General features: G+C 41.8%; 2 protein-coding genes across 15 annotated transcripts in view; both read left to right on the forward strand.

Annotated features, from left to right (window-relative positions):
* Positions 1-261: 261 nt before the first annotated feature.
* LOC133458060 (tetratricopeptide repeat protein 39C-like) lies at positions 262-16,664 on the forward strand. Of its 2 annotated transcripts, XM_061737557.1 has the most exons (14): positions 262-787; positions 1,564-1,612; positions 3,138-3,266; positions 4,146-4,260; positions 5,421-5,781; positions 7,055-7,223; positions 8,388-8,481; positions 8,580-8,687; positions 11,632-11,741; positions 11,830-11,953; positions 12,054-12,151; positions 12,231-12,335; positions 12,432-12,470; positions 12,585-16,664. In XM_061737557.1, exons 1-14 carry the CDS (start codon positions 648-650, stop codon positions 12,672-12,674), a joined length of 1,731 nt encoding a protein of 576 aa, XP_061593541.1. In that variant the 5' UTR covers positions 262-647; the 3' UTR covers positions 12,675-16,664. The 2 variants fall into 2 exon arrangements, with proteins under 2 accessions (XP_061593541.1, XP_061593543.1); XM_061737559.1 differs by lacking the exons at positions 262-787; positions 1,564-1,612 and adding an exon at positions 2,736-3,039.
* Positions 16,665-23,087: 6,423 nt separating this feature from the next.
* Positions 23,088-26,590, forward strand: part of kif1aa (kinesin family member 1Aa) — a 51,739-nt gene continuing 48,236 nt past the window's right edge. For all 13 annotated transcript variants that reach the window (XM_061737560.1, XM_061737561.1, XM_061737562.1 and 10 more), the window contains exons 1-2: positions 23,088-23,396; positions 25,230-25,387. In XM_061737560.1, the coding sequence (XP_061593544.1) occupies positions 25,282-25,387 (106 nt within the window). In that variant the 5' untranslated portion in view covers positions 23,088-23,396; positions 25,230-25,281. The remainder of the gene's footprint in view (positions 23,397-25,229; positions 25,388-26,590) is intronic.

The raw sequence follows: 26,590 nt of genomic DNA on the forward strand, positions 1-26,590 counted from the left end.
TAAAATCCCCATGGAAAGTATTCAATATGAGGCAAAGATATAGAAAAAAGACTAATTCTTTCCTTTCTTGCTATAAGACTTTTAATTTTGCACAAGATTGCATGCAGGGGAGCTGGAGGACTGAAGGATGCAGGGGGGGCTGGAGGACTGAAGGATGGGCCCTGGCAGGATTCAGCATCATGATGCTGAGGGCTCTCATCCCTCCATCCATCCGGGAATGCGCGCTGCGCGCTGCGCCGTGACGCCAGGCCGTTACGTCGGTGTGGTTCTGGTTGGGCAGCGCAGTTATGTAATGCGTCGGGATGCTGCTGCTGCACGGAGGGAAAGTGACGGACGGCTAATGCAGTGATATCCCACGACGTTCGGGCTTGTGCATGGATCCTCGGGCAGCTGCAGCATCATCACCCACCCTGGACCGCTGGAGAGTGTCGGAGGAGAGCGCGTCTCTCTGCTGAAGCCCCGCCGTCTGGAGCCTGCGGGAGCCGCACATCTGCCCTGTAGCCGGCCACAGGCGCTCCCTGTTCAACACCAGCCCTCACGTCGTCTGAAGAAACCAATGCGGGCTTGTCTCAGACAGGACACGGCTTCACATCTCTCCCTTTATCGCGGCGGTCTGATCCGACGGCCCCTGGGCTTTATTCTAAGCAATGGCGGGTCCCGAGCAGACGCAGCAGCAGGTGGAGGAGAAGGCAGAGCACATAGATGATGCCGAGATGGCTCTGCAAGGGATCAACATGCTGCTCAACAACGGATTCAAGGAAAGCGACGAACTTTTCAAGAGATACAGGTAATTAAGCTTATCCTTTGCAGCAGCAGGTCAGTGCTGAGCCTTAAGGGGAATGTTATGAACCAAGTGGCTGAAACATTAAATGGATCCAGAGGACAACATGTTCTGTTCCACGGTGTTAATAATAGCCCTTAAGTTACCAAGTCTCAAACTAAATGAGTTGATAAAAATGCCTTTAAAGCTTGTGTATCAGTGGGAGGGGAAACGTGACCCCGGGGTGCCACAGGGGGTTTTCTTAAGCCCCCCATAATAACAGACACTGAAGTAGAAGTCACTAGGGCTTAAACTAATCATTTATTATGAGCAAATAATTGTCAACCATTTTAATAATTATTTTATCTCCCTCTTCTACTTATTGTCACCGTTGTATTTATTCTGACTAATATTCAATGATTGCAGTCTGTTAATTTGTGCTCTTTTTGCTGATTTTCTTGATAATCTAGTGTAAATTTCCGTGTGTCATTTTATTTTGTGGTCAAGCAAAACTATATTTCGTAAAGATGTTGCAATGCTATATTTTACATCTGCACCCTCGGGCTTCAAAAGTTTATATAGTGTGATTTATTGTTTACAGTGTTATTCAAGGCCTTAATTTGTTTTAAACACTTTTTTCCCCACTTTCATTTTTAGATAATAACAGATGTGCACATGTGCCAACAGGAGAAGTTGTTAGTTTCTGCTGTTTTTCCATTGTTTTATGGATACTGGTAGCAAGGTCAAAACTACAGACAATGTTGTGAATGTTTCCATTAAAAATGCTGCTTCTCTCTCTGTAGGACCCAGAGTCCTCTGATGAGCTTTGGGGCCAGCTTTGTCAGTTTCCTGGTGAGTTGTTGGGCAGGTAATCAAGTACAATTCCAGTAAGAAGAGAAAAAGCAGTGGAATAAATGATTGAGTGGCGTTGGAATCAGGCCCGTCTCAGTGATCTTACTACACTTTACAAGGAAAGCGTCCAGGTTTTGAGACGGACAGTGATTCATTATGTCAAATAGGTTGCATTACTGTCACCGCTGGCTCCTCCGTCTAGAAGAGCTTGCGTAGAGAAGCCCATTAAGAAAATGATGTGTGTCACTAATGGGGATGGGGGGTTTTCACAATAAGGTGCTCACATAGACACACTGTCACTTCCTCTCATGTTGATGCTCACACAGCATGAAGACAGAGATGATGTCATCCCTGGTCCCCAGATGCTAAATGGACATGAAGGCTTTGGGGACGGTGACTCTGGCCATTAGGCAGATATTCACACATGACAGAAATAATCAAATGCAGTGCAAAACATACAGGACTGTCTCAGAAAATTAGAATATTGTGATTTTCTGTAATGCAATTACAAAAATACAAATGTCCTACATTCTGGATTCATTACAAATCAACTGAAATATTGCAAGCCTTTTATTATTTTAATATTGCTGATTATGGCTCACAATTTAAGATTATGATTCCCAGAATATTCTAATTTTTTGAGATAGGATATTTGAGTTTTCTTAAGCTGTAAACCATGATCAGCAATATTAAAATAATAAAAGGCTTGCAATATTTCAATTGATTTGTAATTAATCCAGAATGTATGACATTTTTGTTTTTTAAATTGCATTACAGAAAATAAAGAACTTTATCACAATATTCAAATTTTCTGAGACAGTCCTGTATTCTGCATGCTTATATGAAACATCAAAACCTATCTGTAAATGTCAAAGAAATATCTTCATGTTTTTGAATTTTTTTTTGTAATTATTATTTTATTTATGTGATGTTTTGTTCTTTTTTTGAGGATCTTTTGGTTTTAAAAGAACCCCTAATGGTCTGAGCTGCACCACGGCGAAGATTTTATGCTTTGGTCTTGGGGAAGTGTTTTGTTGTTCAACCCCACACACAGCTGTGCAGATGTCACCGTGTTCCTCCATTCACTGTTGTGCAGAACGAACCCTTTGTCCGTTCTTGTTAAGTCTGTTACATAAAACTACTCCACTCTTGGTGCGAGATTGTAAACTAGCTCAGGCACAAATCAGCTCTGCCTAACAAGAGTCTTTAACATGAGAATGATAACTTTAAGGCTGAGTTTTTTTTATATGGGGGATTTGGCTCAAGTTGCAGAGTGAATTGTTAGCTATTTGTGGGATTAGCTGTTTAAATCTGCCCCGTCCTGCTCACGCGGGGGTGCGTCCTGATCCCCAGCCACTTTGTGCGTGTTGAATCAATGTGAGAGTGAATGAGAGGAAATATTTATAACGATATGTCTAAACTGCAGAGTAAGTCGGCGCTGTATGAGTTCAGATCATTTAGCATTTGGGTTCACTCCTAGCAGGAAGCAAACTGATTTGAGGGCTTTGTATGGGTTTCACTGCAGAATGCCATGATGACGTTTGAGGAGGAGAAGATGCAGATGGCTTGTGACGACCTGAGGACCACTGAGAAACTGTGTGAGAGCGACAGCGCTGGAGTGTTAGAGACAATCAGAAACAAGATTAAAAAGAGTGTAAGTACAAAAGTGCAAAGCATAAAAAACAACAACAAAAACTGGACACTGTTTGACACTGACAATACTTATGGAGACCTATTATGGCATCTTATACCTATTTTAAACAGGCCTTGAATGTCTTAAAAACAAGCTTTTGATTGTTTTTGCTAAATAAATTAGAAATTCAGCCTCTGAGCCATGTCTTTATCATCCCAGTCTCTAACCTCATTATCTATGAGGGATTCTGAGTGGGCGGGGCTATGATAATGAGGCTCTGTGCTGATTGGCTGCCTGAATGACGCGATACACCGCTACGAAAAAATGGCGGAAGCTCTGGCCGGAGGAGTTAGTTGTGGGCGTGGTTTCACTCATCGGAGGCCAACCATGTAAATCGCGTAACGACGGGAGCAGAATCTGAACGGCTCGTAGATCCACATCACACTGGACGGCTCATCCGGGCGGCTGTACAGACACTGCAGAATTTGGTTGCTTTCCTCCTTCTCTGAGTTGGCAGGCTGAGGGGAGATCACTTTATATATGTTAAAGCAAGAAAAAACGTGTTTTTTATTATAGGTCCCCTTTAAGTTAAAGCTAAGCATTGCTGGCATCTCCTAATATCACTACTAGCACAAGCCTCAGTTTATATAACAATGTTAAGACCCTTATCATTAGGGGTAATGATGGAGCAGCAGTGAGATCATATTGAACCCCCTCCCAGATTCAATTTGTACCACTCTAAAATTCAATCAACAAACTGGATGAACAGTCTCAGAGCCGGCCTATAGCTCTACGTTATTCAGGGAACTCCTTTTACCATTACCAACCAACCACTGGGGAACCCACCTCCAGGATACAAGCAGATGCTGGAGATCCTACGTCTGTGTTTGTGTGTTACAGATGTACTCCCAAAGGTCAGGCGTGCTTGTCGTGGACCGCCTGCAGAGGCAGATCATTGTTGCTGACTGCCAAGTGTACCTCGCCGTGCTATCCTTCGTCAAACAGGAACTCTCAGGTAATCTAATCTAACTCACGTGAAAATGAGTCTTGTGATTCACCTCAGTACAAGTTAACATTTATTTGATTTCAAACTTTTTATAGACGTTAGTAAAGAATTTCAGTCTCTCTACTACACTTCAGCACATTCTCATGTAAACTGAACTTTGCTATTCTAACAATTTTAGACTTTTAGACTTGATAGATTTTAAGCTGTGACTAATACAATTCTTATGTTGCAGCTTAAACTGTGTCTAAAAAATAAAAGATACAGTCCTGGAACAGCTCATATATGATGGATTTGAATTTTTTCACTGACTTTTGTTAATCTTTGCCTGGTTTTCCACTTAATTCTGGGGTTCCTCAAGGTTTAACTCTGGGTCCCACTGTTTTCTGTAGTCAATTTTATGATTAGTTACAACTTTACAATTAATGTCCTGAAAATATTGTGTTTTTATAGAAATTCAAATAAAAATAGGCAGATTAGGCTAAATTCCCTTAAAAGATCTTGTAATTTTGATTGATTAAATATTGTTAATCAAATTGAAAATAATACCATGACTGATTTGGTTTGCTTGACTTTTTGGATGATCTTGATAATTCATACTTTTTATAAACAAAATAATTAAATACACACACACACACACACACACACACACACACACACACACACATATATATATATATATATATATATATATATATATATATATATATATATATATATATATATATTTATTTTTTATTTTTTTTTTTATTTATATATAATCTGTGATATTGTCCAGATCTGATTTTAACAGTGTATTCCGTTTTTTTGGTTGTTTTTTTCTTTCTAAATAGTTTGGCTTCTGGCCATGAAACAACTTTCCCAATTATGACCCTTTTAGACTCTTTAAGTTGACCACTGAGATGCAGTTTCAAAAATTAAATATAATTGAGACGATTGTGCCGTTTTTTGGTAGCTGCTGGTTGGTTATTTTGATTAGTTTTCCAGTTCAGCTGCAGTTGTTCTCACTAAACTCCCTAAATAAAGCTGACTCTGTAACTGACACTGACAGTGTTGCATCTTTAAAAACGGGTATGTGGGCCATGATGTTATCACGGTGCCGTATGTCTGTCATGACACTTGTAACGTTGTAGGCCACTTGCGTTATACCTCACTGTTGTTTCTACAAACAGCTTATATTAAAGGAGGCTGGATTCTTCGTAAGGCGTGGAAGATGTATAATAAATGCCACAGCGACATCAGCCAGCTGCAGGAAGGCTGCCAGCGCCGGCCCTCCGGCAACCAGGAGAGTCTTTCAGCAGACAACGCTAACCACAACGCACCGGTGGAGAACGGTGTGACGGCCGAGGCCCTGGACAGACTCAAGGGCTCTGTCAGTTTTGGTTATGGCCTCTTCCACCTCTGCATCTCCATGGTACCACCACACCTGCTGAAGATTATCAACCTGCTGGGTTTTCCTGGCGACCGCCTGCAGGGTCTGTCCTCCCTCATGTATGCCAGCGAGAGCAAGGACATGAAGGCCCCACTGGCAACGTGAGTATGTGCAAGTCTGATCAATTCTCATAAACAAGGTCTGGAAAAAATCTATAAATATAAATTGCTGTGGATAATTTACAACCATTATTTATATATAGTAATCTCGATAATTAGAACTACCTGTTTAATATCTTTAAGCTTCTAGAAACCATTTTGTAAAGAATTAAGATTGGGTTCAAGAATCATCATCCTCATTCAGGTTTAGAGGAAATGTGTTGATCATCTTCCATCCCTGTGGAATGTTTTTCTTTCTTTTATCTTAATGTTTTGGTTTTATAGTAGGGCTGGGCGATATGGACCAAAAGTCATATCTCGATATTTTCTAGCTGAATGGCGATACTCGATATATATCGATATTTTTTCTGTGCCTTAATTGGGGTTTCCCCCAAAGCATTATAGCATAGCATCTCTGTTAGCTTAATTTTTTTCTGAGGGAAACCCTTAAAAAAACAGTCAGTTTTAATACAAAGCCTCGTGCCAAATGTCACACAGGTTCCTTTATTAACAGAGGTCTGCACAATATCAAAATGTATAAAACAAGTGAAACAAAAATAAACTGCCTGCATATATAGAATAAAAATGCTTCTTGAATAAAATAAAACAAATATCCCTTTCCTGCATAACAATTAAATTAAAATACACTGTGCAATTAATACAATGTAGACAGTAACAGGCAGACTTTTCCACTGAGGTTGACAGTTGTGCAAATAACAAAACATTTGTGCAAATCTCAAATAAAACATTCAAGTCAATTTGTCACAAAATAAGCCATAGCAAAATCATAAAAAAATAAAAAAATATATATATTTTTTTAAATCGATATAAACGATATTGTCTCGTACCATATCGCGTTTGAAAATATATCGATATATATTAAAATCTCGTTATATCGCCCAGCCCTATTTTATAGTCTACAATTTCACAGTTGACAGTAATTTCACACATTAAGCTCTTTCTCTTCCCGTCTTGTTGGTTGCAACAAAAAAATGTTGATGGACAGCTCACTTGTCAAAAATAAAGGTTTTATTTCCCTGATAAGATATATTAAATTAACCTCTAAGGAATAAAGCTCAGACAAAGAACACATATTGAATCCCAACAGTAGTAGAGTCGTGGCCTCCTTGTCTTTCATCCTCATCTTGACAGTAATGGCCAACTAAGATGATGAAAATACTTCATCACCTGATTACTAGCCAGAGCCAAGGAGTAATATCGATCCATTAAGACTGTATCAAAAGAGTCATAATCAATGTCTTGTGTTGTTGCTCAGGTTGGCCCTTTTGTGGTACCACACAGTGGTGCTGCCGTTCTTTGCTCTGGATGGCTCCGACACGCACACCGGGCTGCAGGAAGCCAAAGCTATCCTGCAGAGGAAGTCAGTGGTTTACCCCAACTCCTCTCTCTTCATGTTCTTTCAAGGACGAGTTCAAAGGTTGGAGGTATGTACAGGAGTCACGGAAATCAGTTGTGGTAGTTAAGAAACAAGTTTGCAGTAGAAACTGTACAGACCAGCAGAATCTGACATTCTTCCACCATCCACAAGAGCAGCCTCCTTCAAGTTCATATACTGTAGCTTGTATCCATGTCACGTGATCCATGAACTGATCTGATGTTCTAAGGGCCAATCCCAATACACCCCCTACTTTCTACCACTAGCCCTCACCCACTACCACTAGCCCTAAAAATGAAGCCACAGGCGTAGGGTCCTTGTAATGTTCCCTAGGGATTGGGACACCACTTGCTACGTCACTGCGTGGTTTACGTTCGGGTACGTAAGCGACTGCGTAGTTACGTTTGCACAAACGTCACACCATATCAGGAAGCCCAGAGATAAAAGCTGTTTTAATTTCCGCTGTAGCGCTGTTAATGTGCCACTTTATTAAGTTTTAATATTTTTTCAGGCGTAAAAGTAACCGTTAAGATCCCCAACCTGGGCTCAGTTTATCCAAATAACGCCTGTTAAGAAATTTGCTCCGACGTTTTCGGGGATGAGAAGAGCCTGCCAGCTCAGGAGCTGATTTATGGTTCTGATTAAATCGACGCAGAACCTACGGCGTAGGCTCTGCGTTGGTGTAACGCGGAACCATAAATCAGCCTTTATCCTGGCGAGATCTGAAGATACAACGGGCAAGCGAGTGATTATGTACATTCACTGAGTAAATATTATGAAAGTAAAATATATATTTCTCGCTAGAAATGTAATCAAAACGCATTATATGCAGAAACTAACTCAAAATATTGATTCACTAAAAATGAGAAATGTCCGCCATGTTTTTTTGTTTGATTCAGTCTGCAAATGATGACGTAAAGCATTCTGGGAAATTTTTCTGGCCCTCAATCGGTGAGTCAGAATCTGAAATCCCTCGCTGTGAAGGGCTAGATTCATACACACTAGCCCTCGTTATGCCCACTACCCCTACATGCAAAGAGGAATTGGGACACCACTACCCTCACGGGAACGCGCAAAATTTAGGGGTAGGGATGAAAAGTAGGACTAGGGGGGATTGGGACTGGCCCTAACTCTCAATCAACGCATGCATGTTGTCTGCGTCAACATGATTACCGTTACCTGTCGCTGTGTGTGCTTTCTCCTCTGTCCCCAGTGCCACATCAACAGTGCTTTGGCCTGTTTCCATGATGCATTAGAACTGGCATCAGACCAAAGAGAGATCCAGCATGTGTGTCTCTATGAGATTGGTACGTGTTTTCTCATCAGGTTAGTCGTGACATTATGACTGTGGATTCACCGTGCAGCGATGGACTTGTTTCATGCCGTATTACTGTCTTCATGCCAGGTTGGTGCAGCATGATAGAGATGAATTTTGAAGATGCGTACAGAGCGTTTGAGAGGTTGAAGAACGAGTCGCGCTGGTCACAGTGCTATTATGCCTACTTGACTGGAGGTAAGTTGGGCAGACACTAACCCTGCGTTCACACTGAAAGCGTAAAAAATCTCCTGACGCCAGCATCTCGCTGTTTGGAGCGTTCACACTGAAAGCGGCATGTATTGTCGACGGCTGCAGGGGGCGGGGCTAAAGCTGCAGTGGGCGGGCTAGAGCTGCAGTGGGCGGGCTAGAGCTGGGCTGAAGAACTGGAGGGAACAGTGGGAACAGCCTACACATATAGCTGCACATCTTCAGTTTCCTATTTCACCATAGATCACACTTTGGGACGCCTCTTTATATTTTAGCGTTATTTCCGCGTAGATAAGAGTGAGTTTGATGCTCCTTAACAAGTTTGGTCCGCGGATCAACATCAACCGCCAGAGCCCACTCCCGGTGAACCATAAATCCGCCTAGGCTGATTTATGGTAAATGTATGCAGGGGTGATAGCGCTCCGGCGTCACGCCGGATTTCCGGCATACCGAGGTGTTTGCGAGAAAAAAATAAAATAAAATCAGGTTTGCCGTTTATTTTTCTTATGACATGAATTTTTCATATAACGTAATACCGGTGAGTAGCGTACACAACGTTGGGAGCGCCGCGCGGCGCGGAGGAACGTAGCGCCGCTGGACCCTGTTTGTGTGGGGACTGTTTAGCGAGGGAGCAGAGCCGGCAGGGAAAAGTCAACAGTGCCGCGTGTAACCTAAATCTACCATGGCCTCAGCGTTAGGGCTAGGCCAAGTGAGGCTTTATAAATATATGGGCTTTATACATTTATTAAATATATGAGCGCGGAGTTGGCGAGGAGCTACGAGCCGGGCTCACAGTAGCCCCTTTCACACAGAGATTCCGCAATATTGGTGTAAAGAAGTCCTGCCAATACGCCGCCTTTGTTGTTTCACACAGAACCATACAACACCGGCATAACGCCGCTCCCGTCTGTAAATTCACACAGCATGCCGGCGTTCCGCAATCAGAGGCGTGACGACAGCGTCAGTCCGACCGTCATGTCAGCGGCATGCCGGCTGTGTCATTCACACAGACCCCGTTTCGTTTCTGTGACGGCTCTGTGACTACCTCCGCTGCCGGCTTATTGGTGGGGCCACTTGGCCCCCCCATTCCGCCTCCGTGACTTTCACACAGAACAGCGAGGCGGCTTAAAGGCGCAACGTTCCCGCCTCGAACTGGCTGTGTGAAAAGGGCTAATGAGTCGGGCTGTGAAGCCTGATTTATGGTTCTGCGTTAAATCGACGCAGAGCTTTCGCCGTAGGGTGCGCCGTAGTTCGCGTAACCCACGGCGTATGGCCTGCGTTGGTGTAACGCGGAACCATAAATCAGCCTTAAACCACACCTGCAGCCCATCAGGAGGAGAGGTTAAAACAGCTGCGAGTTGATGATTGCTGGTTCGTTTTGTTAACTCTGAGAGATTTATTGGTTTGTTTGTTAGCTTGCTGGTGTTTTTTTTCTCTCTGGGAGTTATTTATGAAGAAGTTCTGAGTTCCGTGTGAGCAGTATTCGAGTTGAGAGGGGGTTAGGGGTGATGTGATGCCCCCCCCCCCCCCCCCCCCGAAATAAAAACGGTCCAAATCATCCCCCCTGTAAAACTGCCATCCCTCCTTTCCATCCCTTATGTCATTTCATCAATGAATGTGGTTTTACTGCTATTTCAACATTTAGAGTCATCACCAGAAAAATAACACCAGAAAAATAACTTATTTGACAATTTTCATCTGTTTCAAGTAAATTTTCACTTGAAATAAGTAGGAAAATCTGCCAGTGGGACAAGATTTATCTTCTTATTATAAGCAAAAAAATCTTGTTCCCCTGGCAGATTTTTCTACTTATTTCAAGTGAAAATTACTTGAAACAGACTGATTTATTGCTTGTGTAGTTGAAAAATAGATGAGATCAGGACCTTGAAAAAAAAAAATCACATATTAAATCGCAAAAACCGCACTAGTGTGGACATTAATGTTTTTCTACAATATTTCCTCCTCATGACAGTAAAATAGGCCATTCTAAGCCAATTTACTGCAGCAATTCCTTTCCAAATCATTAGAAAATGTGGTTAACATCCAGTTGTGCATGAAAAAAAACAAAAAAAAACGTGATATACCGTGAAACCGATATAATTTTGAAAAATACCGTGATATAAATTTTTGGTCATACCGCCCAGTACTACGTTCGCGTAGATCCGAGAGACGCTTTCACTCAAAACCACACCAGTAGCCATACTTAAGCCAATCGGTAATAGTATAGGGGGTGGTCTTGGGTTTTGGCCAATCAGATTGATTCTAGCCTGGCGTCACCAGGCTCCAGGCTGTTAACCGAAATCACCAAAATAAATGTGTTCACCTACAGTATGTTGTTCAATTTACTCATTCTGTTTTCTATGGGCTACATGTGGTGAGCTTGAACAACAGGACCATGGGTCAATTAACACCAGACTTACACTTTAAGAGGACAAAAAATGACAATTGTGTTGATCGGGGCATATATCTTGGCTTAGGGGCTCGCTTACCTCCCAGGGAAAAAAAGTTTAGGCTCAGGATTTTTTTTTACTATCACCCCTGTGTATGTAATTTTGCCGGATGAAATATATTAATTCCTGATAAAATAAGTTTGTTAGTGCACAGCTCTGCTCATGTGTGCATGTGAATGAGTGTACGTTTGTGTTTACATGAAAGTACAATCTGCATTGAGGGTTCTCGCTTCGGGAATCCCGGTCTGTGATTGGACGCTGCCTCGGCGTCGCCGCTGCTCATTTGCATAAAGCTCAGATTTTTCAACTTCAAATTGACGCGCCGCCCCCGCCGCTTCTCGACGCGCGTTTTCATAGACAATGAATGGCAGTCGGGCGCCTATGACGCCCGTGACGCTTTCAGTGTGAACGCAGGGTAACGGACAGTTGCAGTATGCTGCTGAGCTGTTTTCTACTGCCTGTTTTTGTCTGATTACCCTCAGTGTGCCAGGGCGCTTCGGGGGACCTGGATGGAGCAAACAGGGTCTTCAAAGACGTGCAGAAGCTGTTCAAGAGAAAAAACAACCAGATAGAGCAGTTTGCTGTCAAAAGGGTTAGTTTTACCAAAACCCAGATTTCAGATGTTGAGCAAAAGTTTTCTGTCTGTTTTTATTTACTTATTTCCTTTTCTCTACACACAGGCTGATAGACTGAGAAAGGTCTCGCCCACCAAAGAGCTATGCATCCTTGGTATAATCGAGGTACTCTACCTGTGGAAAGCCCTGCCCAACTGCTCTCCATCCAAACTGCAGATAATGAATCAGGGTTAGTGCAACATGGTTCAGATTAACGTTACCGCAGTAGCTGAATCCTCATGTAAGTTTCACTTTAACCATTTGTGATTATTTTCCTGATTCGTCCTCAGTGTTGCAGAGCATAGATGAGGTTTCCTGCAGAGGCCTGAAATATCTTCTTCTCGGCTCCATTCACAAATGCCACGGAAACATGAGAGATGCCGTTCAGGTAGTAATCCACTCCGAGCATTGAATGGCTCTGCGGTTCATCTGAACCTGCTCTCATCCTTCTTCTGTCTGTGATCCAGTCATTCCAGCTGGCTGCTAGAGATGACTACGGACGGCATATTAACTCCTACATTCAGCCCTACGCTGTCTATGAGCTGGGATGTATACTCCTTGGAAAACCAGAGGTCAGTTACAGTAGTCGCATGAAGCCATCAGATCTTTATTTATTCACATTTTTATTTGGGTGCTTTCCTATAACCCTTTGTGTTATTTAATTTTAGACCGTGGGAAAGGGACGATCATTCCTACTCCAAGCCAAGGTAAATGATTAAGAGCTTAATTGTTACAAGTAACACAAATTAAGATTCACTCACTAATCATTGTACTGGTTATTAATTAGATTTACATCTTAATCGCGGTTTCAAATGTTTCAGGAGGATTTTACAGGCTACGACTTTGAGAACCGGCTCCACGTCCGCATCCACTCAGCCCTGGCCTCTCTGAAGGAAGTAGTGCCTCAGTGACTCCCGGCAGAAAGACTTCAGTGGCTCAAGCTTTGCACGAAGTTGGAAGCCATTCACAGTCACTTTTTGATATATCGGTGAACAAATTCCTGTGTTTTTCATTCTTAAATGATTTGAAGACATAGTGTACATATATTTGTCACTTTATCTAGTCAGACTGATAATGAAGTGCCATCTCTGTGCATTTTGTACAGCACTAGTTGTCAAAGTGTTCATACTAGCACGCAGATAAGATATAGACTGTGCAGGTTACCCACACCTGAAATCACCAAAGTTATACTGGGGCAAATATTTTGCCAGCCAGCAAACTCATCCCCAGTACTTTCATACCTATATTTGATTACTGCAGTTGTTAAAAAACTACAGCGGTTGTAAAATGCAAAATAAATATTAAACAGTAAAAACAAGGTAACTTTCTCGATGTTTCCCCCTGTTTTCAGTTTTTGGGCTAAGATAGGTTAACGCAGCCCTGGCCTTTTTATTTGGATGGGATGCACAGAGACAAAACTACTATAAATCCCTGACCGTGGGCAAAATGAATAGATGCATTACATCAAGTCTCTAGCTGTTTCTCAAGTATTTTTCTCACTGTTGTGTGTTTGGCCGTTAGTAACATTTTTACTGTTTAAATGTACGTGTAGAAGTTTTTAATTACGCTTCTCCCTTCAGTGAGCAATTCAGCATGTAGGGTAATATTTCATCCAACTGTTTTCTACATCTGCTTCATCCTGGGGCCTTTCCCGGCTGACATGGAGCAACGATCAGGATGCAACCCAGACAGCTCACCCGTCCATCATAGACGTAACCTTTCAACCATAAGATTTAACAAAAAACATAAACAGGCATCAGCGCATTATTATTACATTCATGCTCAATTTGAGTCCATTAAAATATAATAGAATCATGCAAATTCACATAACATAGCACTTACTACTGTAATGATTTCAATTCAATATTTGGCTCTGGAGTCACTTATATGCTTATAAGTGACACTTTTGGGTGATACATCTTATAAATATCATTTTAATTTTCAATTAGTGCTTTTTCCTTTGCTTAGCCAGGAAAAGAGAAAACCCCTGCACCCCTCCCGCCATTTTATTTGCAACTTTAACTGGAAACGCAAGTTTTGGTGTAGAAAATAATATCAGACAGATTCACCCAAGACTCTTGCAGGCGATTAGTCAAGTTATTTTAAAGGGACCTCCCCTCAGTCCAGAATAAACAGCGACTACATGGCATTACGCACAAATGCATAGTTAGATCTCAAATTGGTTCAAATAAATGAATATTAGATTATTTCATTTTAACACTGTCAAATTTCCCTCTAAAGACTCGTTCGTTATAATCCTTTATATCGGCAAACAGTAGAGAGGACACTTGAAAATAAGGCAAAAAAGAGAGTGTAAAATACCTGTATTTGATAAAAGTACATAATAAGAACATGTAAAAATCAATTTAATGGTGCTAAAATATTGTAGTTTTATATCTTACATGGTATCAGCAATAGTTCAACAAATACAAGGATTTCGGACGGACTTTACGAAAGTAAATAAATCAGCAAATATGGGATAGATAGGATGCAGGAGTTCTCTCTTATCTGGCCTCAGGCACACCTGAAGGTGCACACCTGAAGGTGTGCATGAGCCTCTGACTTCTTGATTAAATCATAAAAATCTGCAGTGAAGTCACCTGTTAAAGCAAGTCACATCCAACAGAGGTCGCTTGAATTCACAATGGAAACAAACAAACCAGCAAATAATTCATCACAGGAAGTAGTTAAATAACATCACTGGTCATCTTGAGTCACATAGAGAAGTCACATTCAACTAGTCAGACAGTGAGATCACCACACTTTATGACATAAAATAGTATTTTGTTATTGTCTGTTTGCTCCATTTTCTTTTAATGATGCATTTGTCATTGTTTATGTGCTCTATGCATGGCATCCCTGACCAACGATGACTTTAAGACTGTACTGAAGTCAACTTTCCTGCAAATACATTAAGTTATTACATCACAGTATCTTCAGGACTGTAATGTTGCCTAATGAACATATATAATTATTTTAGATGTTTTGTTTAGTGATAGAGGCCTTTCATTTACGTTACGTCATAATAATGACATGTTTATTTATTTCAACCCCAATTCCAAAGAAGTTGGGGCGCTGTGTAAAATGTTAATAAAAACAGAATTAAGTGATTTGCAAATTTCATAAACCCGTATTTTATTCCCAATAGAACATAAACAACATATAAGATGTTAAAACTGTGACATTTTGCCCTTTACTGGTGGAATATTAGCTAATTTTGAATTTGTGGGCAGCAACACATCTGAAAAAGGTTGGAACTGGTCAGTGTTTACCGTTGTGGCCCTTCAGGAGGAATGTTGTCCCACTCTTGTCTGAATATAACCACTAGCTGCTCGACTTCATTACTGGATTTTTAATTTCATGATGCACCATCTACTTTGTAGTAGTGAAAGTTCGTGCTCTTGCCATGAAGTTGTGATGGATGCAGCGTGTTGCTGAAATATGCAAGAGACGTCTGGATGAGAGCATATGCTGCTCTAAAACCTCTACGTGCTTTTAAGCATTGATGATGCCTATCCAGATATGTAAATTACTTATGAACTGTCGGGTAATAACAAGCTGGATAGTCCAGAGGTCCATGCTTTCCAAAAAGAATTTCAAATTTTGTTTAATCTGATCATTGAATGAGCTTTGACCCACAGAAGACAGCAGCACTCCTGGTACATATGGTTATTCTTTGCATGACAGACCCTTAAGCTGAATTTTTGGATTGCACAGCAAACTGTGTTCACAGACAGCGCTCTCTGGATGCGTTACTGAGCCCATGCAGTGAATTCCAGTATAGACTGTCTATATACATAAGTCTATGTTAAATGTCTCCTGCCTCCTGAGACTCCAAAGATCAAGAGCCCCCAATTTTGACCTTCAGCTTTATCCCATTTGCAGAGATGCCTCCTGATTCTTGGAATCTTATAATGATATTACACACTGTAGATGGTGGGATTTTACACCGAGGAACATTTTCCTGAAATTGTTCCACAATTTTTTGACAGTTTGTCTCAAATTGGTGAACCTCTTCCCATCTTTACATCTGAGAGGCCTCGCCTGTCTGAAATACTGCTTTTATGCGTATTGTGTTGTTGACGTGCTGCCAATTAACCTAATTAGTAGTTTGTTTCATTTGTACCAGTTATTTTTTTGTGCTGCCTCCACCAATTTCAAGATAAACTTATATTTTCCATGAAATCTGATATGTATTGTGCTTACGTCTCAAATGGCCTCATGAGATTTGCAAATCACCGTGTTTTGTTTTTATTTACATTTTGTCCAGCATTCCATCCTTTTAGAATTTGGGTTGCACATAAAAATAATACTTTTACAGGAAAAATATATGCTGCCTTGATTTGAGTACTGTGACCGCCAGTATCAGCGATCAAGCTATTCAGAATCTTGTGTTGGACAAATAACAGTCATCAGTGTCATTTTAATAAGCTTTTTAAATAGTATCACACTATCCGCACATGATATTTTCATTGCAATTCCTTTTTAAGCAGGATACTGTCTTTATGTCATTTAAGCAATATAACTAACTGACATTGAGGATTTTGTTGAAAAGGATTCCAACAATGATCAGCTGTGTTTTTCCTTTCACCTTTAAAGTTGTGGACTTGTACATTTGTTTTTTTCCTAAAATGATTGTTAAGACAGTGCTTCTCATTCCTTGTGGCTCTGATGGATATAAAATGTTGTAAATGTTGAGGTGGCTGCTGTCATGCAGTCTGTGCAGTGAAAGTCATTTTGCGGTGTAATATCAGTCAGATGTTACGTTCCTGCTGTACCAATTACCTCTTTCACCAGAACATTTCCTCCTTTTGTCAAGGGAATTTCTTGAAATCAAGATATTGGGATGATGATGTTTCAGTCTGTCACTAAACTGAACAATAAACTATTCTCCATCATTCTAAGCAAATATATTCTTTTCCTTCAATTATTTTTGGCTGATATATCTTTTGTTGCTTTAGACATAAACATACAACGCTGTAGTCTGCCATACCTGAAGTTAATCCCAGATTAAATACGATCGATTGAAACGCTGACGTCTCTATCCTTTGCTGGCCTGGACTGAAACAGAGCAAGCCTGCTGAAAAGCTTGCACCTCCTCTGGGTTTGTTTGGCATGGTACCAGTGACCAGTCTTTCTGATATGAAAACCAAGTGGTGGAAGCTTCCATCACCATTGAATTGATGAGTAATGTACGGTTAAATGTCATGATGTCATCCACTCTGCCCTGTGCTAGCATTCTCCACCAGGGGGTGCTCATTTCCAAAGCTTTGACGTGATGGTGATAATCATACCAGATTCAGCTACCAGGCATAAGGTTGACAAAATAAGCCACACCTTTAGCAGCTGTGACATTAAAGTGATACTCACACAATAATGCATTAATAATGTGGCATCTTTTTCACTAGATTTTGTCCTAACAAGTTGCGTAAAACAAATGGATTTAGATTTAGGCTCATATAAGTTGCCCAATTGGTTATGCTACCACATGGACATAGGTCCAAAATGGGCATCTCATCTGTAGCCCTAATAGGTCAGTAATGGGAAGATCTTGCACTAATTGAGCAACACAAATAGGGTCCATTTGGGGTTCACGTAAAACTCAGTATAATTTTGTATCACACACAAATCACCGTTGCACTAATATACAATTGATGGATGATCCCATATGGTGTCTATTATTCACTCCGTTAATTATCCACACAGGCTGTATATACAAATATTGATTGTACCATCCGTGATGCCTATGTGGGTATTTTGTGGCGTGTAATAAGTGGTGTGTATTTTTATCTTAAATTTCCTATAATTTTAATTGTGTAAAATCTTACAGTATATGACTGAACTCTGCTCTAGCAGAGACCCAGACCTCTTTTGTTCTTGCCATGTCCTCTAGCTCTTTTGCAATGCGTATGCATGTCCATGTATTCCTTTCAGCTCAGCCTACTCTACCCCTGCAGATCAGTGTACTACATCACTGCAGACAGGATTATCTGCATGCCAGTTACATCTTCCATTCCCCCCTTCATCTCAACACACGCCTGAGAAACTTAAACTCTTTTACTCTCTGCACAACACATCTCCAACCTGCAGCAGATAATCCACCCGGGTCTTACGAAAAATCCTAGCTTTATACTTAGAAGGACTACATATTCACACATATAATCCCAAATATACAAAAATGAACACTCACTGCCTCTTGGTTGCAGAATGTCATGTATTAATAAACGTTATCAACAAATGAATGACAAAAGGAGACCTTTGCAGAGTCAAAGACCAAGTGAGGATCAATCTACCAAGTTACAAAAATGTGAACTGAGCTCTTGTTGTTTTGGTTTGGTGGAGGATCCAAATGCAGGAGATGAATGGCAACTAAAATAAGAACAAAAACAAAAAAACAAAAGGGGAGCAACAGAACGGACTAAGACAGGTCAGGGGCGCCCTCAGTGCCAAGTCACACATGGAAAGGTTTGCATAGGATTAGGGGCAGGTATCGATAAGAAACTTGAACAGTGACGACTGGAGCATGGATGACAGCAGAAACAGGAGTGTACAGGACAGATCAGTGTGGATCTTGGCATGGACCGTGTCTGCAGCAGCATGGACCTTGGCAAAAATGCTGACAGTTTCAAGGACCTTGACAGAGTGGCCGTCTCTGGTGGCAGAGAAGAGCTGGCCAGAAGTGTGGGAATTGGCAGCGGCAGAAAAGACCATGGCAGAGGAGTTGGGAGTTGCTGGGAGCAGAGAAGACATTAGCAGAGGTGTGTTAGTAGAACTAGTGACTGTGGTGAAGACCTGGTCTTAGGCACCAAAGACTTGGGCTGAGGCACCAACAAAGACTGGGGCTAAGGTGTCAGAGGTGAAGTGGACCTTGGCAAAGACAATGGACACGTTAGCACCATGGGCAGTGAAAACCTGGGCTGAGGCTGGGCCAGCAGCTGCTATGAAGACGTTGGCAGAGGCAGTGGCAGCCTTAGTTGAGGTGTTATCCTGGGTCTAGGCATAGCTGAGGAGCTCTGCTGCAGACGCTGTGAGAACGGTCAAGGACCACCTCGAAGACATGGGGATGGCAATCCAGAATCATGGCGGAGGCAGGATGATGTGCATCCAAAACCACCCCAGAGGATAATATGGTCTGGTCAGAACCACGCAGAAGGCAGGACGAGCTACATCCTGGATGAATAGGATGTTCCCCAAGCCATCCAGGAAACTTCTGAGGGGTAGCATGGACAGTCTCGAGACTTGGGGGCAACAGGAAAGATGTAGAGCCTCATCTTGTCGGTCAAGGCTCCAGCCAACAGCCAACCAGGGGGTTGACTGGCCGAGGAGGAGGAGGACAAGGTCTATGGCCTCATACACTTCTGGAAACACAGAAAGCCAGGCTCGTGTCCAAAAATGGCAACTCCTCCCCTGCCAACTATTGAGTCTGCCGCATGTTTTCCCCGGCCTCGAAAAACAGAAACTGAATATTGAAAAACTTCTAACCTCTCCTTTTGGTCCCATTTCTGGCTAGTCTCTGCTGCCATGGGGTAGTGGAGGATCCAAACTTCTGTAGGTGGCACAAGTCAGTGTGTTACTGGAAGTCTGAGGTGAACAGGAACGGATACAGAAGTGCTCCCTGTGGTGCTACTGTGCTGCTGACTACCACATCAAACAAGTCGCTCCCCGGTCGCACAAACTGAGGCCTGTCTGGCAGATGATCAGTGACCCAGGAGACAGTAGAGATGCTGACGTCCATCGTGGGCAGCTTCTCCCTTAGCAGAGGAGGCTGGATCATATTAAAGGCACTGGAGAAATCAAAGAGCATGATTCCCTCTGTATCTCCACCATCATCCAGGTGTGAGTGAGGGAGCTGCAGCAGGTAGATGACAGCATCATCCATACCCACATGGGACTGGTAAGCAATCTGCAGAGGGTCCAGAGCAGGTTTCACCTGTGGTCAGAGCCGCACCAAAATCAGTCTCTCCAGTACTTTCATGATGTGTGAAGTCAGGGCGGGCAGCACGGTGGCTTGGTGGTTAGCACTGTTGCCTCACAGCAAGAAGGTTCCCGGTTCGATTCCCAGGCCCGGCAGGGACTTTCTGTGTGGAGTTTGCATGTTCTCCCCGTGCTTGCGTGGGTTTCCTCCGGTTACTCCAGCTTCCTCCCACAGTCCAAAAACATGCATACTAGGTTAATTGATGATTCTAAATTGCCCGTAAGTGTGAGTGAGTCTGGTTGTTTGTGTGTATTAACATTTGACAATAATAATGAAAAGTATTACCATGTGCACCTTTTAACACATGTAGAATAAGCCTTGCATCCATCTCTTTTGTGCATTCATGATGGCTTTGACCCATACGGCCTTGGTCATCTATTTTAACTAAACTCTGGTCATGTGACCTGTTACAATTTCCAGCTATATCTTAGGAATTTGCCTTATACCTTCAATAATAGAACTTAAACACTCATACTTATAAATAACCAAATCAGTATAACAATACAACTTAGATACCCTTCAACCTAACCTGTTGCCCAGACAGTTACACTCCCTGACATAACCTAGCACTCCAACATCTTCCGACAATCCAAAACCATCCAAATAAGGTTAATAATAGATTTAAAGTTGTTTGTAGGTGTGAATGTGAGCCTGCACGAGTGTTTGTCTTATTTTTGTCTGTGTGGTCTAGTGGTGGACGGGCAAACCATTAGCCGTTCTTTATCTTTCAGTCACAAACTATGTCATGTTTTTTAAAATTCACAAAACAAGTATATACACTCTCCACTTAAAGGCAGGTGCATCTTTTTCTCACAGTGAGATGAGGAATGATCTACAGATTAGTAGATAATCTTTACATTTATAATTAATTATCATGCTGTATATGGTGTCCATGCTGGATAAGATTTGGGTGGGACTGGTTCTCCACGCTCTGACACATACACACCAAAAACACATCTGTAGCACAAGACTCAAGGCAGCAGCTCACTCAGTCAATAAATAATTCAAGATGCCTGTGCCACCGAATTTAGACATGGCAGCTAAGAGCTGGGCTGGACAAAAACAATACCATGCCCCTGTCTGCTTTCTCCCCCACATGACAGGGGTACCCTAAATGATTCAAAAATGTTTACTTCTGCCATCACTGGAAAAAGACCATCCATCTTTACTAGAGATTTGGGAGTGATGGCAGTATACAACCCCAATTTAAATGTGGTGATTAATGGAAATGACATCATCCATTTTTTATCTGTTATGAATCACACCCTTTTGTTTTTCTGTGTTGGAAAAAAAAAGCGTTTGTACCATTTTATTTCTGTGCATGGATTAGACCTTGAAATCTCAATGCTTGCCAATTAAATACATAATTTGCATCAAAGAGAGGGTGTAAGACCAAGACATGTGTGCATGAAACACGTAACACGGCGACTAAATGCATAAGAATATGAGAGCAAGGGAGCGGTGGGGGTGATAGGACTGTGCAAAGAGAAAGGCCACAAACACAATTGCATTGTGTTTCACTCAGGCTGAAACCTGAGCTGCCCATGCATCCTACCAGCAGATAGATAGTTCCTGTTTGCTTGCTTTTAATGTTCCAAACCCTCCTTTAAACACACTTAACAAACATTCCCATTTACAGGTAGAAAACTGAATGAGAATACATGCAGCTATGCTGTTGCTGATTAGGTTGCATATTATTACAGGCCTAAGAACATGGAAAAAAAGAAGTATGGATCCTGTAGCAACAGGCTCTAAACGCATTGAACCATTACGACCCTCTTTTGTTAAACAGAAGATCCCTGTGACACTAAATAGGAATAAGTGGATACAGATGATGGATTTAGTCATTCATTTTTAACTTTTTTACACACACCACATTTTGCTCATAAAAACCATTATTTCATTTTCAATGAGCACTCCAAAATACTGCAAAGAAAACAAAAAGTAATCCATCTTATTATTTACAGATGTCTTTAATCACATCCCACAGCTGTTTGACTGAATTCAGTTCCTCTGGGTGCCACCTGATGTCAAAATAATCTCAAGACACGAAGCAGAAGGAAAACAAGTTCAGTTTAGTCTGATCATATTCAGTCCGGTTTTTTGAAATTCTTTTATAACTCATTCAATGTCAAAGAGTCAAAATTTAAAGTGCATATAATTGCAGTTGTCATAAAAGAAGCTACCATAGGACCCCGACAGATTGCATAGACTTCAGTGCAATCCCCCATCCTGAACAAGCGTGAGGAGCAACGCAGCGACTCCCTAGCAACAGGAAGAAACCTCCAGCAGAACCAGTTCAGCAAGGACGGCCAGCTGCCTCCACCAGTGGGTGGTGTGAGAGGATGGAGGGGCGAACCAACAAAACAGTGAGACGTGTCCAGGGATTCCTGCCACAAGGACAAGGCAATGTTAATTGCAATTATACTGTAGTGACGCGCATGAAGGGTGAGGAGAGCACAGTAAGGAATGAGCCTGATGCATCTTCATAGGTCTCCCAGTGGTCTGGCATGTGGCAGCATAACTAAAGGGATGATTAAGGGTCACCAAGCCACCTCCAAATACACTTTATCAAATCAAATCCAATCAAACTTTATTTGTATAGCAATTTTCATGCATAAAAATGCAGCAGAAAGTGCTTTACATAAAATCAATACAGAAACATAAAAACTTATTAATGCCCAAAAAGGAAGAGAGGGTGTCTGCATCCCAAGCTGGTGCCACAAGATAGGGAACTGAAAGCCGAAGGCTCCCATTGTGTGTTTTTATTTTTATTTCAATGTATAATGAGCATTTCCAATAATAAAAATTAGGATTTTCTGTGTATTATTTCATATGTCAGGGTTAAAGGGGTTATAACATGCCTTCCTCATACAACAGTGGTTTCATGCTCCTCTGCCACCCACACAAAATAGATAGATATTTATTCCAGACTTAAGGTCCATACACAAATACAATCAAAAACTCACAATATAAAAAGATTAAAACACATAGAAATAAAAAAATAGTCTAATGACTCATTTTAAAAGACACTTATACCAAAGCTCCCAAAACTGAGACGTGCAGCGTGTGGCACTGTACATAATGTTCATCAGTACCACAAAATATTTTAACATTTGAGAAAATTCCTTATGGCTTTGCTACCCTGCGTTTGAACTTTACATAAAAAAGTATTTAGCACAGCTTTAATGTGCGTTTCAACTGGGATCCTAATCCCCCCATCCCTCCCTCCCTCCCCATCACCGCAGTGATGCTGCTGCTCCCTCTCCCTCTCCCTCTCCCTCTCCCTCTCCCTCTCCCTCTCCCTCTCCTCTCTCTCGCTGGTGATGATGTCACCGGCTCACTGGAGCTCAGCATCCTTGCCGGAGACGAGGAGAGCAGCAGCAGAGCCATTTTGACCGCTCCGGTTCGTGATAAAAAAAGCGGCCGACGACTGGCCCCTCACTCTCCTGAGTCCTCAAGGCAAAAGCCGGGCCCCAAAAAAAAAAACAGGGGGGGGTGCGCGCATCTAGAGGAGGGGAGGGGAGGGGGGCGCAAGACACCAGCCCTGCCTGCAGCTCCTCAGCCGGGGAGGAGAGAGCGCTGACAGCGGAGGACCTGGAGGAGAGCAGCCGGCCGGAGCATCATCGCTGCGGGGAGCCACGGCAGCAGCGCGAAGGTGGGATCCATCCTTACTTTATCACTGCATCATCCACACAGTCTATTTACTTTGTGTTGAAATCTCCTGGGAGGAGATGTGCACTGGGTGCGGCCACTGGAAAAGCTGTCAGTGTAAAGCCTGAATTATGGTTCTGCGTTACATCGACGCAGAGCCTACGCCGTCGGTACGGTGCGCGTCGCTGCGTACCCTACGGCGTAGAGTCCGCGTCGTTGTAACGCAGAACCATAAATCAGCCTTCAGGAAGGAAGCCTTGGATGACATTACGCTGCTCTTAACGCGGCTGCTGTGCTGTCAAGTCATTATTATTATGATATTTCTGTGTTTTTATGGGTTTTAAACAGGGGTATTTGCAAGACGACAGTAGCCTAATGTATGCACCTTTATTTAGAGAACTACAGGGTGACGTCGCCCTACAAATAATTGAATAGAAGGGTCAGTAAATTACGCAAGAAGTAATTATTTAGGGAGTAGGCTCTTATGGAAGATTACTTGTGGTCCAGTACAGGCCATAAACCTGCGTTCACTTAGGGACTGTTTGTCATCCATGAAGCTATACGGACATGAAACAAGCCTGATTGCTGTATAAGTTTATACTGAGACAAACTAAGTCAAATTGTGTCAGATTGTATCAGATTGTATGAGATTGTGCAGGTTTACTACATGAGCCTTTGTCACCGGGGAAAAGGTGGCCGCCCATTTGGGCTGCATCATTAGCTGATTGGTCAAGCGTCTAAATGACACATTATACATATGGATGTTTTGTTTTAAGGGAAAAAAACAAAAGATAATTCTGATATTTTAGTTTTTTTGTACTTATATTCTGTTACATTATGTTGCGCAGTGGTTGGACATACACTGACATGTTTATTAATTAATTCATTTCAAGCCAATCAATATCCAATCTTTGACAGCAATCAGTCAGTTTCAGTTTTATTCCTTATATGCTGTTACTGTTGGCCATTTGGCTGCAGCGTGAAAACCTACCTTTTGTTTTCACATTGCAAGAATACTCCCTGGTTTGGGAGAATGTAGGGTGTCAACTGCAGAACTTTTTATGGAAAGCAGGATGACACAGCAAATTCACGAGTCAAAGATAATAACAGATATCTCAGTCACGAACCGAGGGGCCGTATTGTCAGTGTTGATAATCAATCCAGCATCATCTGAAATCTTATGTATTAATTAAAAAGATAATGTGCTCCTATTAATTGCTCTCAGCAATTAAACCTGAGACAACAGCGGTGGCAGCTAATTGGATGATTGGGCTCCATGAAATGAATGTATTCTAATACAATGATGAGTCATGGTTGAGCTTGATACACCCATGATGCCACCTCACAGAACAATGACACAGTCATTCAGTGTTCGTGTTTATCTTTTTAGGACGTAGTATTGACGGGTTTTGGAGCTGGTGAGGAGGCTGGGCTGCTGAACGGAGCCAGACGCTGGCTTTGTAGCTGGTTTCACTGCCATTGTCACCCAGAAAAATATCCTGACATTTAGCTGCTGCTGCACTTCTTTTGTTACAGCTAGCTTTATTAGCCTTCTCCCTGGGCTGCAGCTGACCATGCATGGTCTTTTCATGTTGCAGCCACACTGCCGGCCCGGCCCTGTTGCTGCGATCACGTCACAGGGTGTAACATTTCATTTAGGATGTTATTGTAAAAACTAAACATCATTTTTCTGAGATGACGTGACGCAGCATATCCCAGAAATGACTCCCAGGGCATGTTGTGAGGTATCATATCAACGGAAACGTGCAGCACAAGAAGCAAAGATGTGTCATCATGTACTAATGTAATTAGGGTTCACATTCTCCCCCCTTTCCAGAACCATACAGTCCCCTCACCTGGGCACCCCAAGGTGCTAAGAAGACAGCGCCATGGCAGGGGCCTCCGTGAAGGTGGCGGTTCGGGTCCGTCCCTTCAATTCCAGAGAGATTGGAAGGGAGAGCAAATGCATCATTCAGATGTCTGGAAACACCACCAGTAAGTACATTAATCACGGCCTCCTTCCCGAGCTGATGGTGCTGATGTTATTTAACCCATGAAGACCTGACACAATAAAGAACCTGTGCCCACGTTTAGAGGGCTGCCATGGATTAAATGCTTAATGAACTTTACAGTGGAAAGCAGCAAAAGTGTAGAAATTGTTAATCGGCATGCTGCACTTTATCATGGAGACCTTTAAAGACATGTGTTCCAGCTGTCAACAGCTGCACTAGGGATAGGAGGTTCATCAATATTATAAGTTATAGCAATATATTTTAGAAGTATATGTATATGGAATAAAAGGCCCTTTCAGGCTTTTTTTTTTTTTTAGATAGAGCTGATTGGTTCTCCTTTGGTCTCCAAGTTCAAACCGGTACAGCTGAGCTTTCTCCGCTCAAAATGTTCAATTCACTAATTCTGACTTAACAAAGTCAGAATTTTAGACTTTCTGAAGTCAGAATTATGACATAACAATCCACAATTCTGGCGATGCAGATATACGCTTTTAGTATGGGCCGGTTTGAATTATTTTTTTAGGTTACCTTTTAAGTTACATTTTACTAAATCCTGCATAGAAGGCCAAAGTCTTTGAATAACAGTGCTTCTTACATGCTTTATGTGGCACTAGGTCAAAATATACTGTTAGACCTGATTCATATCGGTTTACATTTTATTTATCCTTTATTTATCCAGGAAAGTCCCATTGAGATTCAATATCTCTTCTGCCAGGGAGTCCTGGTCAAGATGGCAGCAGAAAAATAAATTCAGTTTCATATAAAAGAAAATACATACAAGGACAAGTAACTTTACAAAAAATAAAAACATATCAAAACAAGAAACAAACAAACATAAAACATACAAGGATCAGAAAGCTAGAAAGAATTCATGACAAATAATGACACTTGACTAAAAACAATGACATTGTTCTGTGAAAACTGATTTTAACATATGTTTGAACATGTTAAGAGAAGGTAAATATTTCAAGTTGAGTATGTGTTGTAGCTCATTCCAAGCTTGCGGTGCATAAAAGGAAAAGGCCGATTTACCAACTCTGTTCGAGAGCTTGGGACCATGAGGATCATTTTCTCTGATGATCTAGTGTTATAGCTACTAGAGTAATATTTTAATAAATTGGACATACATAAAATCATATATCTGCATTTAACATAAAAATAAGTAGATGTGGATTTTTGTCGTGGA

This window comes from Cololabis saira, chromosome 13, assembly GCF_033807715.1.
Source record: "Cololabis saira isolate AMF1-May2022 chromosome 13, fColSai1.1, whole genome shotgun sequence".
Lineage (NCBI taxonomy): Eukaryota > Metazoa > Chordata > Actinopteri > Beloniformes > Belonidae > Cololabis > Cololabis saira.

Coding starts and splice junctions, on each gene's coding strand:
- LOC133458060 (XM_061737557.1), top strand. CDS start 648: ATGGCGGGTCCCGAGCAGACGCAGCAGCAGGTGGAGGAGAAGGCAGAG. Junction 1,613..3,137: donor CCAGCTTTGTCAGTTTCCTG/GTGAGTTGTTGG, acceptor GTTTCACTGCAG/AATGCCATGATGACGTTTGA. Junction 11,742..11,829: donor AGCAGTTTGCTGTCAAAAGG/GTTAGTTTTACC, acceptor CTCTACACACAG/GCTGATAGACTGAGAAAGGT.